We start from the raw sequence: 18,671 nt of genomic DNA, 5'->3' as shown, positions 1-18,671 counted from the left end.
AACTTAAACCTTTATTGCTGTACCGTTTTTGAGACCTTTTGCATCACTTTATAGTAAAAACTGTTCAAAACCCCTATGTAATAAATCTGATGCTTGTCTTCTGCCCCCTGGTGGACACCAGGAGCCAGATGACTATATCACAATAATTTTTATATAACTCGCATTAATAAATGATAAATATACAAATTTTAAATTTTGTTTAAGAGCCTAATTTAGATTTCTGATTTAAAAAAATACTTTTCACCCCAATTTTTTTTCTAGCATCGGACTTTAAAGGGTTAAAGTTGACAACAACAAAAATAACGTAATGGATACAAAACTGTGTATTATTTACCTAAAATCAGCACAAACCAGGAAATCAGTTGTTTATTGGAAGACAATCTTAGGAGCAAAAATTCAACCAGTAACATTGAATTAATTAAACATATGACATCATATACATGTCAGTATTTTAATAATTTCAGCCCTGAAGGCCTCCAGCATGTCAGCAGTCCATACACTTATGCACTTTTCCGTTGTCTGTCATGACAAAAGTGCTTCGTTAGTTGTGGAAGTCTGCAGTAGTTATGGCAGGTAACAGAACAAATCAACTCAACTTGGTACCCATGTGCATAAAGTAGTCACAACCATGCTACAAGATTCACTGCATCTGATGCTACGGAACGCTTCAAGATAGAAAAAAATAAATAAAAAAAGTCATGACGTATAGAGCCATGACTGAGCTCAGTAGCCCTCTTGGCAATTTTACACAAAATATTTTTATTTTATTTTTATTATTTTTATTCTTAGATGGAATGATTTCTGACAACTAAAAAAAATTAATAAAATAAGCTTTTAAATCACCATGTAATATTCACGGTTCATGCCTTTATCTTTAAATGATAAATATTTACAGTGTCTACTCTTCTAACCGGAAAAAAAGGATAAAAAACATTTGTAATATTTTAATTAGTTCTGTTAAGTTTATACTTCTTAGACATTTTCAGCTATTTGACACTAAAACAGATGAAACCTGTTAAAACTATAAATGTAATCTTATCAATGCATATTTACTGAAACTTGAATTCCAGGTATTTTATTCTATTTTCCATCTTAAAAGACGTGATGTGACGCAGAACAACATATTGCCTATGGAGTTTGGGGGTGAAGCTTGTAATTTTTTCCCCTGAATAAGACATGACACTGTTTTCATAGACTGGATGTCTATTCTTAACCTAAAAACACTGTAGAGAAATGGCACATACAGGAATTATAGCATCACGTCAAAAGGTTGTAAAATTCAGAGAGAATCAGCCTCCACACTTAGCTTGTCATTTTAAATGCTCTCTTTGTAAAAAATAAACCTTTTTTTATTCACCGTAACATTATATTATTCGCAGCACCCATCTTAGAAATAGTTTCTTCTCCAGTCTTTTGTTTAAAGACGAGTAGCCTCTACCTCATCGTCTGTTCATGTGCCAAGCTGAGGTCACGTGACAGGTCCTGGTCTTGGCGTGTACTTTATAACACCCGTCTGAAACTGGCTTGGATGATGACTATTGCTTCATGGTGTTCTTGATGGTCCACCTCTGCCCGGAGCAGGGCTGCAGGACCAGCAGGTGGCCAAAATAAACGTTGGCCGGCACCACCTCCAGACAGCGCCCCGTGGCTCGATTTATGATGGATTCGTTCTGCAAGGCAAGAGGAGGGACAGCTTAATGAGGTTTTACAGATGGCCATGCTGAGACAGGGTGCAACCTGAGCCAGGTTTGATGTAGACAGATGCTCCTCAATTAGTCTTTCCAGGTTATATTCATATTACGTTGATCCTTAATTATGAATACAAAGACATGTAGCTTGGAAAGTGGCACAAAATCATTTTGATCTGCTACATATCAACAATAGGATTAAGTAATTGTAACAATAAAGGGGATATTTTAAAAAAATGTACACAAGAGCTTATATCTGAACAGCTAATATGTAACGGAGGAATCCCTACATGATCTTTAACCGATGTTTTAACCACCAAATAGCTGTCAGGTTACTTCAGACCTCCTGTAGTACAGTTTTTAACCAACATTTACTATTTAAATACATGACTATGATGTGAAATTGTGCTTAAAGAGGAATCAACACAAACTGTCCTTGTGAATGTGCAAATTTGAACATAAAAACTGCAGTTCAGCGTGTACCTCTCCTCTGCAGGGTAAACCTAAGGGGAAGAGTTTTTTCTTTTTGTTTAAGAATTCCTCATTCCTAATAGAAAAGTGGCACCAAGCCCACCGGCAAAGAGATGGGGAAAGCACCAAGGGGAAGAATGATGACCAGGCCTTTTTTAATCAGGTGTCAGGCAAGGCAGGTTCACCTGTATTTCATATACAATTATTAATTATATAAAATTATAATTAATAAAAATTATTACAGAATTATATAAAATAATAAAAAAATAGCAAAGAAACGTTAAAAAGTGTGTTAAAGTTAGAGTTACAGCAAACTAAAAATAATAAAATAATTTAAATAGAAACAAACCAAGATGAAACAGAAACAGACAACAGAACACATAGAGTGGATTACATACGATGCAAACAGACCTCAGTGGAATACATCATCATCATCATCATCACCCTAATTCTGTTTAATGTGCAAATGCAAGAAAATATATTCAAAAAGAAAAGAAAAAGCTTCTTATCTTAATTAAAAGCAGTTTTTATGAGCTGGATTAGAAGAACTAAGGTTTGGATCAGGCTTCAGGTTTTCTGATCGTTTGAGAAGCAGAAGAACTAAATGTTTAGTTTTAAATCTTTGTATGAAAAGCAAACTTGACCCAGATATCTTAGAAGTCTGAGGCTTTTTTAGGTTTTTGTGAGGATATGAGCCACAGCCTTCTGGATTAGCTGGATTTTTTTTTGTTTATAAGACTACTGAAAACGTATGAACACGTTGTTTCCAAATCATGTTGAGCCATATGTCCTCTTATTTTAAATACCAACTCAGGTGGTAAAAAGCTGTTTTGTTTCCTGCTTTAAAGGTGCAACATGAAACAAACTCAAAGATCAATTACCAAAAATGTGATATATCATTTCTGTCTGTGTTTCTGTCGGTATCTAATCATGTTACTAAGATAAATGTTATATTTTATTCTCTTATAGCTACTTGCTGAGGGTCCACACACACACACATGGCAGCGGCCATATTTGTGCCGACATTTTTATTCCAGTGTCTCTAAATAGACAAACAACTCTGTGTTTGAAGTAAGAACCTCTGAGCTTTAAAATCGAGGTAACGGCTTTTGTTTGATAAGAGCTAGAGCACCATTTGGGATGAGCTATGGTACACATGTAGCTACCTGTAGTGCAGTCATCACTGCACCTGAGGCCACTGCATCCACTCATAGATGAAAACATGTTTATATCTGGAAGAATTTTGGTCACTGACAGCCACTGTACATTCACAACTGCTTGGCATTTCTCATTTTTATACCCATCTTTACTGCTAGATATCAGCGATTTTTCACAATGTACCTTCTAATATGGCTGTTAAAGTTTAGCTCCAAAGTAGAATCCAAAATGACACCAAGATTGATCCATTGTGTTTAACACTGCTCACTGAAGATGGACTCATCTTTGTTTACAAAGACGATCATTTCAGATTAATATTTATTTAGCTGGAGAAGATTCTGAAACATCTACATTCTACTCTTAAGCTTCATATGCGACCAGAATCTCCTGGTAACATAGAGCTAAGAGGACTTGGTCATTCTGTCTCCCTACACTGCTGGTTCACAGCAACTGCTTCGAATCTGTGCAAGTTATGGTGTGCGGTATGACATCATAGATAATCCTTTTTTTTTTTTTTTTTTTTTTTTTTCTTTTTTCTTTTAACCTGTCTTGTCCAGCATCGTTGCAAACAGAATGATTGTCTGGCTGCTGTCTGGTGCTGGGCAATTTTACTCTATCAAGCAGGGATTTATACTACATGTATAAAGTCCCTCTTGATGAAAAAACTTTATTAAATCAGACTCTTAATGCTGGACTCGACCGGAGGGGACAGAGAGAGAGAGAGAGAAAAGAAAGTAGAGAGAAGAGGGAGGGGAGAGAGAGGGACAGAAAGGGTGTGGGGAGTGCGGGTGGGGACTTGAAACATCATACAGAAGACCATGTAATCCATACTACTTACAACATATATAGCTACGATCATCCTAGCCAGTAGGTCATTACACAGCTAGTTGGTAATAGTAACAATAATAATAATAAGAGTAAGAGTAATAATAATAATAAGAACAGAAATAATTAAAAAAAGAAACAAAATATGATAATAGATATAAGTGAAACTGCTGTATTCAAGAACACGCGCAGAGAAACCTGTGTGGATGTGTTGGAGAACTCGGCCACACGGCTACGCAAAGACTGTGTGGAGACGTTCAGGAAGGAGTGACCATGCAGAGTGATCATGCAGATGCCACCTCACTTGAACAGAGGCCAGAGTCAGGCCAGCGGTCCCGAGACCCAGGCCACCAGCCCCCCCGCAGGCAACAGACCCCGACCGGTCCACAGAGACGACCACTCGCCCGCCCAGGAAGGCAGCAGCAGGAGACCCCAGCAGGAGCCGCCCTGCGGACCCAGGGCACCGGCCCCGGCGGGCCGAGGCCAGCAGTCCCCGACCCCCCCGGGCACCGGCCGCCCGGGACAGACGGGGCAGAGGGCCCGGGCCCAGGAGCGCCGGGCCACCCCCCCCCCCCCCCCCCCCCACAGGCCGAGGGCCAGCATGCCACCAGGGGGGACCCGGCCCGCCCAGACGGCCACCACCAGAGGCCAGCCCCACACCCCAGCGCCCAGCCGCACACCCCGAGAACCAGTCCGGCCCCCCCCCAGACCAACACACACACACACAAACACACACACTCTCCTTCCACTCCTCCATTTATCCTCCCACGCATACACCATTTCAACCCTCACATACTCTGTCCTCCCACACACACACACCATCCTTCCACCACTCATCCTCCCACACATACACCATCCTCCCTCTCACACACCATTCATCCACCTTCACACCTCCCATACACACACACACACACACCTTCCTTCCACTACCCATCCTCCCACACATACATCATATTCCTACACCAAACATCCACCTTCACGTACCCCATCCTCCCACACACACACACCACCCCTCCATCACCCACTCTCCCAAACATACACCACTCCCCCACACACACACCATCCTCCCTCCCATACACCATCCATCCTCCCGCACACACACCATCCTTCCACCATCCATCCTCCCACACACTCCCCCATCCCTGCACCATACATTCTCCCACACATACCCCATCCTCCCACACATACATCATCCCTCCACCATTCATCCTCCCACACCCACACCACCCCCCCTCCCACACACCACGCATCCACCTCCACACACCCCACCCTCCCACACACCATCCCTCCACCACCCATCCCCCCACACCCACACCACTCTCTCCCCCCCCCCCCCCCCCCCCCCCCCCAACACACACACACACAAACACCATCCCCCCACCACCATCCTCCCGCCACCCCACGCCACGGGGGGACAGCCCCAGCCAGGAGGCGAGGAGACACGAGCCAGGCCCCCAACCCCCCACCCCACCCCCAAAACAGCACCTTCCCCCCAGGGCCAGCAGTCAAAACCCCCCGGGACAGCCCGCCTACGCCCCGGGCCAACGCGACAGGCCACCCGGCTCATAGATAATCCTAAAAAGAGTGTTGTCATGATTGCTAGAACCAAGGAGGACCACAAGTAAAAATTTCCTTCATTTTATTTAGCAGACCAGGTGTTAAATGTGGTAAACAAAGTCTAATATTTGGGTCATATAATCAGAAATGATTTATGTGAAGATGATGACGAAGATGATGATGGTGATGACGATGATGATGATGATAATGATGATGACCACCGTCAACTCTGTAAACTGTATGCACAAGCAAAAATACTGCTCCTTTGTGGTGTAATTGGCTTTAATGAAAATGCTTTAGGTAGCATTTCATGATGCATTCAAAATACTGTTTTCACTTCAAAGATGGACGAGTGCAAGCCACATGCTTGCATCAAATAATGTTCCCACCTCTCATGCTTTGTTGAGGAATTTTATGTATAAATTCATGTGTCTATTATAATCGTTTAGACCAGGGGTGTCCCAAGTCGGTCCTCGAGGGCCGCTGTCCTGCAGGTTTTCAGTGTTTCCTGCTTCAACACACCTGATTCAAATTAAATTGATCCAACAGCCTCTTAAGTTTTGCACAATGACTCAGTAATTTGAGACAGGTGGTTTTGGAGCAGGGACACATCGAAACCTGCAGGATTGGGGCCTTCGAGGACCGGACCTGGACACCCCTGGTTTACACTGAGCCACCACTAAGTGATACAAGGTATGGCTCATGCTTTGGGAAGCGCTGAAATCAGAGTCTGTTCCTACAGAGAATGTTTTAATCTTTTAAGAAGTGTGTTTTGTTTTATTTTATTTTTGTCTCCTTTATCTACCTTTGCCTTTATTTAATTTTAAATTAGTCTAGTTGTGCTTAAGTACTAACCCTTAATGTATGTATATGCTACTGGATGCTTGAATTTCCCTCGGGATCAATAAAGTATCTATCTATCTATCTATCTATCTATCTATCTATCTATCTATCTATCTATCTATCAATCTATCTATCTATCTATCTATCTGTCTATCTGTCTATCTGTCTATCTATCTATCTATCTATCTATCTGTCTGTCTGTCTGTCTGTCTGTCTGTCTATCTATCTATCTATCTATCTATCTATCTATCTATCTATCTATCTATCTATCTATCTATCTATCTATCTATCTATCTATCTATCTATCTTTCTATCTATCTATCTTATTGTTGTTAGTATTGTTGTTTTATTATTGCTGATATGTACCAATGTGTGTGAAATAGAAGAAGAAGAAGAAGAAGAAGAAAGGAATATTTTTTGTTTGTTTCCATGAACGATAGAGGGCCAAAAATGAAGAATTGGGAGCCACATGTCACCTTTGTTTGAGTAGATTTATAGTTACCAACTGATATGAAGTAGTTCCCTTCACGTAGGATTCAAACCAATTCAGGACTGGACCAGAGATTCCAAACCATTTTTCCAATCTGTCATGTTATCAGAGAGCAGAGCCAAAACCAAAGCACACCTTTCTACTTCTCACCTGAGTGAAATGCCATGTCTTCTGTTTGACATTGGTCACTTTGTCACAGTTGAGGAGCTGTGGAAAGCTGCTGATCTGATCATCCACCACACAGCGAGTGTCCTCACCGGTGCTTCCCAGTGGACCCAGGAACAGCTGACCGTCTTTGGTGTAACGTCCCAACTGTTGGAAAATGGAGCACCACATGTTAAACAGTGAATATTACAAAGTTCAGGTCTTCAGCTGCTTTCTTTCAGGCCTCACCAGAAACTTAACAAATGCAAGCTGTAGGAGAGGACTGTAAATCTGGCAGGAACTTCCCTGCATCCTGCAGGCTGATTTAATGCCTGCTTTGCTGCTGCTCCTAATGCTGCTGAGAATCAAAACATGTCTTTGTTTCTACCCAGTTGTATATAGTAGCTGAGCTGAGCTTTTCCTGTAAATCAGTGTTATCAGTGTAAAACTTTGCTTCATCAGTGTCTCGCCCATAGGGTGCACAAAACTGGCTGGCCACAAAAATCTGGTGGTGCATGGAAGCTGAAAAGCAGATTTTCCACAGGATGTGAGGAGAAAATCAAAGCATGAAGATCAAACATGCGTGTAAATACTCTGATTTCTGACTAATTGCTTTTGGTATCTTTTCCTAAAATCACTAATAATCTTATCAGCTCTGTAGAAGCATTTATACTTTAAATAAAAAACCATGTAAATAGCAGCTATTCATGGTGATCATGTCTATATTTAAGTATAGTTATGAGTTTTGTACACTGTAAATAATAATGAGGACTTACAGGTTGTGTGAAAGTCTATGACCTGCAGTTTAACAGTAATATTAAAGTAAGATGAAAGCTTTGAGACATTCTTTAGATGTGTGACTTGTGATTTCTTTAGTATTAAATAAATAGGAATTATAATTGCAATAATCTACTATTTACTCAAGAAGAAAAAAAAAACTTTTGTGTGGCGGGTGTGCAGTGTTGTTCGTTGGGCAGCGTTTGTCTCTGGAGTTTCCAGCTCAGAACAAGCTTTCTTTATCCGCTTGTTCAGGTTCTTTGAGTGACTGGTTGGTTTTAAATTTACAAACAAATGCAATCTTTGGAAAACAGCATAACATTAATGTAAATCCAACGTGTTTCCAGTGGCTTGTGTGGAGTGAATAAACTAGGCTGTTGCCAAAAGGTGGGGGTATAGAGTGCAATTCAGCAGAAGTAAAACAACAACTGTGGTGGACATCCACAAGAGGAAAATAGAGAGAAATTATTTTAGTCTCTGGGATCTTTGGGAGGAGGCCAGTCAGTCAAGTGAATTTATTGTTTGCAGGATCAGATCAAAACAGCCAATTAATCAAGTCCTCATCTTTGTCAAGACAGACATTGTCTTCTTTAAAACAGGCAATAAACAAACAAACAAACAAACAAATAAATAAATAAATGGAAACTTTCTTTCAGCATTATAGGATTATTTTCCCCCCAGTTTTTACTGTTTTCATGTTTCACCAGATCCGAAGCAGCAACAGAAACCCAGCTACTGGCTCTGATGGCGGATTACATCCTCCACCACAGACCAGCAGATATTTGTCATTTTGTTGCAGACATTGACGGATTTTAACTTCTTCAAGAAGTAGAGTTTTGCTCCACTTCCCATAGACTGCCTCGGTGTTGGTCTGCTATCCTAAGATGGAAAAACAGTTTCTGCTACTCCTCAATTCCACAATCACCTCCGCAGTCTTACACTGCAGGGCGGTCACCAGTTCCCAGGCCTCCTGAAAGAGCGAACAGTTATAGGACAATCCTCTCCCTCCATCCTGTCATATACACAACCTGTCACTCACACAAACTGTAGTCTAGTTAGTTTGAATATCAAAATGCATTCAGAGAAAATGCTTTAGATGTTTCTATATACTGTAAACCAAGAGCTGTTGGTTGTAGGATTAAAGAGAGAGAAACTAAAATATTAATAAAAAAAAAACAAAAACAAAAACATGATAGGACAATTTAGATTGATGACTTTACAAAGAAGACTGGATCAAGTCTGTTTTCTAGAAAGGGTAAGATTCAGTCATCTGAAATCATTTTTGCTCTGTTAGCTTTTCACATGTGCCTACAGGAACCAGGTTTTTACCCCAAAGCACCTGTTTACCACTGCAGGCTAAAACGGGAGCCCCAGGGGGTTGAAGTGGCGAGGAGATGGCACGAGCTGAATCAGGGCTTCGGGGCGAAGCCAGAAACAAACATTCTTATTTGACAGCAGAATTCTCTCCTAAGAGGATTCAAGTGAGACGTACACCAGTGAATCGCATCACTGGAGGAAAAAACTAACAAGCTGCTTGTTTTTAAGAGGAAAAACTGAAGAGTGATGAATCTATGCTGTACCTGAGGACCCCACCCATGGCAAGGGTGTAGGGTGGCTGTGTGGTTCTCCTTCATACCCTGATCCATGCACAAATGGCTTACTTTAGAGTTTCGGATCTGAAATGAAAAAAAAAGAAAAATATGGATACCTCCTAGTGTTTGTCTCTTCTGTTAAACTTCCATTCATGTAAACGCAGCTTTCCCCTCCAGCTTCATTCTCCTTCATGCAATTCGAACTGATGACTCACCTCCCCGTAGAACAGCGTGTTATTGTACCTCCTCATCTCTGGGTAAACATTGTCGAGGTACCACTGAAAGCTCTTACACTGCAGACTCTTCCTCAGCTCAACCCTCTGAGATATGTCTCCATAATCAATCCCATGGTTCTGCAAGAGCACCAGGAATCATTACAGGAAGTCAATCCAGAGCATTTAAACACCACCTCAGCGTTGCTTTTGTCTGTGGAATACTCACCTATCACAAATTTAATAATTTAGATTTTCAAAACGTTTGTAACAGGCAGAAAAACAATGTCATGCACAGGAGCTGCGAATGGAAAACAGACTGTAGTAAACCTGGTTTCTACTACAGGACTAACGTCCTCTCAGTAGTGACCAGATGTATAACACTGCGTACACACTAAGACAGAATGTGCATTGTTTGAGCCACTTTTATAAGCCTGTTTTAAATATCAGTGATTATAATATTTTATATACTGAAGAAGTCTGATTTAAGGAAAAAAAATTAATGCTTCGATTTCTAACAGAGAAAACACAGTTTTAGGGCTACAAGCAGAGGACCAACTACTCTTGCTTTATCCGCAACAGATGAACTCATCATCTTTTCAGTAAGCAGCATCATGTGGAGGCAGTTCGGAGGGAGCTGCAGATGTACAGACGAATCGCTGTATTTGCTTACAGAGCATTTGGAAACTTAAAGGAGCATATGAGCCAATCATGCGCCAGAAAATCTGAATCATTTCTAAAAACACCGCTTTTTAAAGCCTCATTAGCAAAGACTTCCTCAGATCATTACACACAGCTTTGATGCATAGCTGCAGTCAGTTCCATCCTCTTTAACTCAATCAGAACAAACAACTGAAAACCAATGATGAGAGACAAAATGACAAAAAAGTCATTATTACAGTAAAGTATTTTATCTAAAGTTCTGTGGTCATTTTAGTTTCATCTTCACTTCATTATATCAGGCTTCAGTTGCTCTAAAAAACACTCACAGCACATTCTTCCTTTTTCTGAATGCATTGTTTACGCATCTGGCTCTAGGGTCCATTGCTATGGAAACAGGCCTCTCTCACCTCCATCGGGATGTTCCAGGCCAGGTACACGTTGGACTTGTACTCGTCCATCCAGACCTCGGCCACACGCAGAGCATTGCGCCGTGTGTGGAAAGCTATGTTGCTGTGGTATGGTTTCTTCATTCGAGCGATGTGAGCCACTCTGGAGCAAGGCAGCACCTCCATACTACCTCCACACAGCCACACCTGCAATGACATGCACAAATTTACTTAAAGATCACAGAATTTTACATTTCTCAACACTAGAGGGAAGACAAGTCTAAATCAACTGAGGCATGCGAAGGATCATGAATGCTAGCAGTTTGGATTTCTTTAATCTTACTGCTTATAGCTTTGTTTTAAAGTCTGAAAAAAAGGGTCAAGTGCTTGCTAAAGTTTGCAGTGCAACACAACAAAAACAAGAAGCTAAAGGGGTTAAAAGGTATCTGGACAGACAAAGTTGGATGTTATTTGTCTTTTGGGGGTAGTAGACCCTATAGGTAATTTTTTCTTATACCAGACTAATTTGCTCAATATTTAATCACGTCTGTACAAACTGCAAATAAAACGAATCCCAGCAGAACAACAGATTCTCCAATCTCTCAAATGCACAGAAGCAAACACCCAAACCTTTATGCTTCATGTGACCTATTTATCTACGCTGCCCTGATGTGAGCTACACACACAGGACTGGTCCACCAGGACCCTTAATGGGGCCTCGTTTATCAGCGATGCCATGCTGCGGTGGCCACTGCTCCACTTAAACCTACAGGGGTAAAGAGGGAGCAAAGACGAACACACAAACCCTTATGCCCAGCTCGATGTTCTCTCCTCCGTATACATCCATGCCAGAGTCCAGCAGACCGAGCTCTCCAAAGTAATTACGGTTGGCCACGAAGGAGCAGCCAATCATGGCAGGAGTCCTGCGATGAGGAAACGCACAATGAACACACGTAACACTGAGTCTTTACACGTTTATCACACATGCATGTGTGATAACTCACAAAGTAAATGTCAGTTCAAACCCTTGGTGTTTGGATTTGTCCGTGTGAATGTGGTTTTGAGGGGTTTTAACTCTTTAGTTTGATGTTCGGTGCACAAATGTGCACGTTTACCGTCACAAAAATGGCTGTGTAATGTGTATCCATTTAAATCTTTCTGAAAATCAGACTAAACACAAAATTTTACTTCAGAAATTAGATCAGTAACCCCTTAACATCTGAATATATCATTTAGAAACAAATCTGGATTAATTGGATTGAATCCGGAAAAAGCCATTATTTAATTAATGATGATAAATAATAAGTAAATAATATATAAATAAATATATAAGAGTGAATAAAAGCAAGTAAATAAATCAAATAAATGAATCAAATATAAAGAAACTAAATAATAAAACAAAGGCCAGATGTGGTTTGCAACAACAGACATGGAGGGGTTAAAGCAGAGCAGCTTCTATTAGTGGAGTCAGACAGGAGCTTATTTCACATTTTCTTCTTATCTCTCCCAAAAGTCGATGATGAAAACAGAGAAAAATAATCTCCCTTTTCAAAAAACATTGATAGATTTAACTAAAATATTAAAGAACAAGTGAGGAGACATCTGAAGCGTCTGTTTCCTTTGAAGTGTGTACTCCTCGTCCATAAACAGCTGAGTGATCTTCAGTTCTCCAAACTTTATTAGGAATAACTTTCCTTTCTTCAAACTTTCAATGTTTTCTTTTGGACTGTGGCTGCTTTTTACTCATGATTAGTCCAGTCCTTGTACCTGAACATTTTAAAGGGTATTTCTGTTAATCCACTATAACACTGACCTATAAATCAAGAATAAATGGCTCCTAACTTAAGATATATTATCCAGTGTTACATTGACACATAACAGACAAACAGATCTTTAGGCAGTTTGTTACCAGCAGCCTGTCACATCGTTTGTTCTCATTTCTTAAGCTGCATCAATGAAAAATGACAAAGATCAGACAGTTTGACAGACAGAAAATAGGATTTTAGCAGCAACAAGGTAATTCCCAAAGAGCTGTTAGCTGAGAACTCGGCATGGTGTGCAGAACGGGACAAGTGGTAGACAAAAGAAGAAGAGTCAGGACTAAACATTTACCTATGTACGACAGATAAACAAGAAGAAACAGGAACAAATCCAGCAAAGAGCTGACACAGAACCTGAGGGATGCATCTGGACCTTCAGCTATTGTTGGCCAAAGCCTGATCAGAAATGGTGAAAGATGGCTGTCAAGAAGCCGTTCTTAAGGTAGGGAAACAGGGAGAAAAGGCTGAGGTATGTCACATGACACAAGAACTGGATTCAAAATCAGTGGGAGCAGATCTGATGGAGGGATGGATCCTCCCCACTACCCACACCTCAACATTACTGAATCAGTGTGGATCATCTGGACTGAGAATAGAACAAAAGGCAGAAATATCCTAAGAAGAGCTTTGGAAAGTCCTTCGGAACGCCTGGAGAACTGTTCCTGAAAGCAGCTTAAAATGACAGATCTTTTGTCTAAGAGGTTTCAGGCTTACTTCAAGTATAAAGGTACTCAAAGCAAATATTCTGCAAAAATTCTAAACTCTGTTTTTGCCTTACATTCTTTATTCCTCTTTATATTCACCTATTTCAATGAATAGCGGCGCCAATTTCTTGTTTCCATGGCAATATATATAAAAGACAGTATCTCTGTCTTTCCACATGTTCACTGTTGCATCATGTGTCATATTAAATAGGTCATTCAAGAGTTTATTTAACAGTACATATTAGATGAAGTTGGCTTGCCTGATAGGAGCAGACATGTCTCCCTCGTCCCACCACTGTTTGGGTGGATTGATGTACATGCACCACAGCTCCCAGTTGTAACCATGGCCGGAGTTCTCATAGCGCTCCACCTCAAAATTGTCATGCTTGATGTTGTCGATGGACGGCAAGATGATCCTCTTGTGGTCTTCTTTTATTCTTGCCAAGACCGGCTCAGCCCTGATGAGAGTGCAAACACATTCACATGTATGCACTTTATGCACCAACTAGAAGACGGCAGAGAACCTCTAAGATCACCAATCTTCTGAGAGCTTCAGTCAGAGAGAAAGAGCTACATGTTGTACCATCTTTATTACTAATTCTGTTTGATTCAGCTCAGCTCGACTCTGGAGGGCATGTATCTACTTCTGCTGAGTGAGCTGCATGGTGTAGAAACCTGAGAGAACGGTGCTGGAAAACAACCAGAGGCCTGTTCCCCATACGTAACTGGTTGACCATGGATCGGCTGATTCTGCAAGTTCTAATCCAGCTCTTCAAATACACATGAAAATTTGATGAGATTCAATCATCTAAGATCATTAGTTATTCACAATCTAACATTAGACATATTGATACTGGAAACCACAGTTAGCAGCTAAACGGTTGGAAGGATCAGAGTTAAGGAGGACTTTAGAATAACCAAGAAAAAAACATTTTTTTCATCCTATAATGGAAAAAAAAAAATCTACAAATTCACATAACCACTTTGTGATAAGACAGCTTGAAAAGAATAATAAAATTCTGTTCAAATTATTAAAATGAAGCAAAACATAGACCAGCTGTCTGCAACCTGCGGCTCTGGACCTTCCACAATGGCTAAAAATGATAAAGAACCAGCTAATGTTTTTAAATGTAGGTGTTACGTTCCAGTTTTTCATGGAATAATTGCTCTGAATTTCCACAACATAATGACACTAAAAGTAACAGCAATATTTTTTTTGTCTAATTTTCTTGTCATTCGATTGGAAACTATAGGGCTTTGTTACATAATTTCCCACAAATATCTACATCTCATAGAACAGTGGTTCCCAACCTGGGGTCCCTGAACATTAGACCCATTGTGATTAATGTCCACAAATTGTCCCTATTTTAAGGAAAAAAAACTAAGGCTATATGTTGTTCATTTAACTGGCTTTATCAAAGGACAGGACTCAACCAGAATACATTATATATGGTGAGAATCTCACTTTTGAAAGCCTAAAACCAGCATGATTCCAGCACAGGGGGGAGCAGGGAGTCCAGGGCATTTTAGTATATGCGTGAAGTGGGTCTTCGAGGAAAAAGGTTGGAAACCACTGCCATAGAAGAAAGTCTATCTATCCTGTTTTGCAAAAGATTTGTCTTTCTTTAGTTTAAAGTCTAAAAATAGAAATAAAAGTGTGGTTTTTAACAAATGACAACAAATCTCCAATAGTAGATATTTATAAAAACAATTATAAGTTGTCATTTGTTGAAAGGTCATGTAACATTTGCAGCTCTAAACAAGTTTTATTTAGCTGGGCAGAGGGCAAAAAAGGCTTTTTGCATTGTAAAGGTTGCAGGTTGCAACTGTTATAAACTAAAAACAAGAAGAGAATTGGGGAAAGAGAGAGTTGGAGATTCAAAATGAAAAGTTGAAAGTAATGAAAAATGATAAAGGTGCATCTTTTTTGTGGTTCATCATCACAGCCTTTTTGTTTGTTGTGTTTATTTTATTTTTATAGCAGATAAATTCTTCAGAACTTGTCCTCATTCACAAACCCTGATCATACCTGGATAGTAGTTAGCCTCAAAAATATGTCACCCCTAGTGGTCATGACAGTAACTGTACAAGAAGGGTAAAAGTGGCGTCCATTTACATGCACACCAAAAACCTTGTTTCTGGAGTTATCAGATAACTGAAGGGGGCGTGTAAACATCAAAATTTGATACCTTTTAACAGTTGATATTAGTTATCTGGTCATGACAAATCAGATTAACATACATAGATTTCTCTACAATACTTAGATATCTTTGTTCATGTAGACCCGTATATCTGATTTATTTAGTATTTTTACATCTGGACATGTCTTTTCAATGTCTTCCATTAAAAATAGGGACACATGAAGATAATGCAAATAAAAAGCAATGATGTGCAGCAGCAGGAGGTCTGAGTATAAACAAAGAAAAACATTCACATTTAGTCTACTTAGCAGCTTATTAGCTCCCACATTAGCCGCTAGCACTACGACCACCAGCATCGCTATGTTCAATAAAGACCAGATGTTTTGAAAATAACCTGAAGTTACGCCACTACATATATACTCCAAAAAAACCTAATAATTGACTGAAAAATATGTACAAAGATTTTTTTAATATTTCAAAAGTGCATGTAGACGTGTCAGATCTGATTATTCTAATTATCTGATTACTCCCAGATATCAGATTTTGAGGGGCATATTAATGGACTTCATGATGGTTATGATCACATTGTAAAATAAATTATTTTGGTCTAACCATGAACAAGTTCTAATCTAACCACGTCATCCTGCTGCCTAAAGGTAAAAAATGACCCAGTTTCATATCGAGTTGTGCTTTCTGTAACCATGGCAACCAGTAAAATGCCATTCATGAAGATAATGTGGCATTGTAAAAATAATGTATATTAATTTAAACTATGATTACTTTTAATTTAAATTAAGTTGGGGTTTTTTTCTCAAGTGAACTATAAGCGCTGCAGTGTTACTGGTGGATCATGCACAGTCAGAAAAGAGGTACAGGTTTAGCACATTTCTGTCTCCCAGCCTACAATCTGGACTTACAGCTCACAACTGGACCTCAAGGTAACTATTTGTACCCATCTGAGGGCCTGAAAGGTACATTCATGTTCCCATGTAGTAAATGGTACGTATTTGTACTGTTTCTTTTAAACTTTAAGGTACCACTTTGTGCCTTGTTACATGACAGAAATGACTACGACAGGTGGCTTTTTGAGGGGAGGGACTTAGAGGTGCATTTAGGGCTATGAACCAACTGACAAGACAAGACGAGTTTCAGATGGAGAAATGTAGATTATTCAAATCATTATTAAGGCTTTTTCTACAATCTATTATTTAAGAGGCCACAGAGCAGCAAATGCTCAAAGAAGCAGCAGAAGCGAGGAAAAATGGCTAGGAGGGGAACATCCTGGACCCCAGCTAAACAAAGAGCTGTCTATCCTGCAAAAAAAGACTTTACATCACAAGTTATAGATGGAAGTTATTCCTCTTAATGCACCTACAGAAAGTGACAGTTCAGCCAAAGTGGGCAGATAACCTGAAACAACACTGTTCATGTCAGCCATCTACTCTTGTTTACCCTGATTAAAGCTACACCCCAGTTGGTCCAGCTAAAACATTAATCCTTATGAGGATCATGTGCTCGGACCATAAAACACTGCATTACGTTTAGATACTAATCAGTCCTTTTTTTGGCTGAATGTTTGTTTTTTATCTTCTGTGTCTTTAATCCTCATCCTACCAGCTCAACCTGCTGCTCTTTTTTTATCTCAAAACCTCTGAGGTGTGAAATAGCTTGCTGTTCCTTTTACATGGATTCAGTTTTTCTTCCTCATTCACGATTGTACAAATGAATCAACTTCTTGTTCTTACTGTTCTTGCTATTATTTAAAATTCATTCCACTTGTATCTCCAAAACAGAGAACATGTCATTTTCCCTTTCAAGTGCCGTATGTCTACATTAGAAATAACAATTATTGTTATTTTTATTAATTATTCCAGACAGAACTCACCATGAAGGAGTGAACTCCACATGGGCATCAAAAAATCCAGTCACCTCAGCAGTGGCCACCTTCCAGCCCTCGATTCTGGCCCGGATCAATCCCTCTCTCTTCTGGTTCCTTACGATCTTAACCAGGCCAGGGTAGCGCTTGTTCACGTACTCCTCCAGTGGTCCTTTCAGCTGCTCTGTAGTCCGTAAATAAACAATACGTCAGGGATCATTACAGACACTTGCACTTGTGAAACACCTCAATATCAAAACTTGATAATCCCAGTTTGCAGCACTGAACATAATCATGCCCTCTAACATCTGAAAGATAGGCCATGAAAGAAGAGCCGCATTTCGCTACCAGGCACAGTAAAGTATCACATTTAGTCTGCATACAGTAATAGAGAAAAGCTGTTTGACAAGTTTAAAATTACACATAAAGTTGTTATCATCTGCAAAATCTGGCTGCGAGCCCTGCTGACATAAATGAGCTCAAACAAAATGATCAGTTTTCTCAGAGTGATTTTCATGTACTGTTGGATTTATTTACATACACAAACTACAACATCAGTTTAGTATTATATTGTACTTTGACTATAACTACACATCATACTAGTTTTTTTTTATTTTACTGGGGACCAATGATGAGCTAGTTTTTACATCCAGATAAGTGTGCCAACATAAACATTGACCAATCACCACTGCTGACCAACAGAGCTGATATCTTCTCCTGTCCTAAATCTGTACAAAATATTACCAAAGCTGCAAATCATCCAGGCAAAAAATAATATTATAAAAGTATCACAACTTCACAATAATCATGTTTTATATAAGATCTACAGAAAAATACTGTGCACATGCACAGCACCAGTAAGATGGCACAGATCTGCTCTCTGGGGTCCTTGTGGTGCCGTTTTAAGCTCCAACAGAATCCAAACAACACCAAAGGGAGTCTACGACTTCCTGAGCATCAGCGATCGCTCCACCTTTGATCTCTCACTCAGCTCATCAGCCTTTTCCCTCCGGACAGAAACACTCACCCTTCTTCCTCTGTATCACCAGCACACACACTTAAACATTCCCTAAAACAAAAACACATTTCTCATTCTCTCTGTGTCTCTCTGCTCTTATCTCTGTCTTTCTCACACACACTCTTGATCACAGAGTAATTTCCTATGCTGTGTTTTCTCTCTCTCACACACACATACTCGAAGCTCGAAGCCATGGAGCTGAGTGACTGGTGCAGGCAGTGACTGGTGTGTGTTATGCCTTTGCCTGCCTTGCCCTCTCTGCCACTGAAATGTTTCTTCCTGTGTGATGGATAGCTGGCTGTCAGC

At 40.0% G+C, this 18,671-nt stretch overlaps 1 protein-coding gene across 1 annotated transcript in view; it reads right to left on the bottom strand.

Moving 5' to 3' along the window:
* Nucleotides 1-351: 351 nt before the first annotated feature.
* The window catches only part of galnt17 (polypeptide N-acetylgalactosaminyltransferase 17), a 37,157-nt gene continuing 18,837 nt past the window's right edge, over nucleotides 352-18,671 (bottom strand). The window contains exons 4-11 of the mRNA XM_041995394.1: nucleotides 17,357-17,531; nucleotides 13,591-13,788; nucleotides 11,612-11,729; nucleotides 10,828-11,013; nucleotides 9,761-9,898; nucleotides 9,534-9,629; nucleotides 7,183-7,344; nucleotides 352-1,670 (exon numbers count right to left, since the gene is read on the bottom strand). Coding sequence (XP_041851328.1) covers nucleotides 1,536-1,670; nucleotides 7,183-7,344; nucleotides 9,534-9,629; nucleotides 9,761-9,898; nucleotides 10,828-11,013; nucleotides 11,612-11,729; nucleotides 13,591-13,788; nucleotides 17,357-17,531 — 1,208 coding nt within the window. The 3' untranslated portion in view covers nucleotides 352-1,535. The remainder of the gene's footprint in view (nucleotides 1,671-7,182; nucleotides 7,345-9,533; nucleotides 9,630-9,760; nucleotides 9,899-10,827; nucleotides 11,014-11,611; nucleotides 11,730-13,590; nucleotides 13,789-17,356; nucleotides 17,532-18,671) is intronic.

Source organism: Melanotaenia boesemani, chromosome 9, assembly GCF_017639745.1.
Source record: "Melanotaenia boesemani isolate fMelBoe1 chromosome 9, fMelBoe1.pri, whole genome shotgun sequence".
Classification (NCBI taxonomy): Eukaryota; Metazoa; Chordata; class Actinopteri; order Atheriniformes; family Melanotaeniidae; genus Melanotaenia; species Melanotaenia boesemani.
Note: the sequence above shows the minus strand (reverse complement) of the source record. Positions and strands in the feature narration are given on the sequence as shown.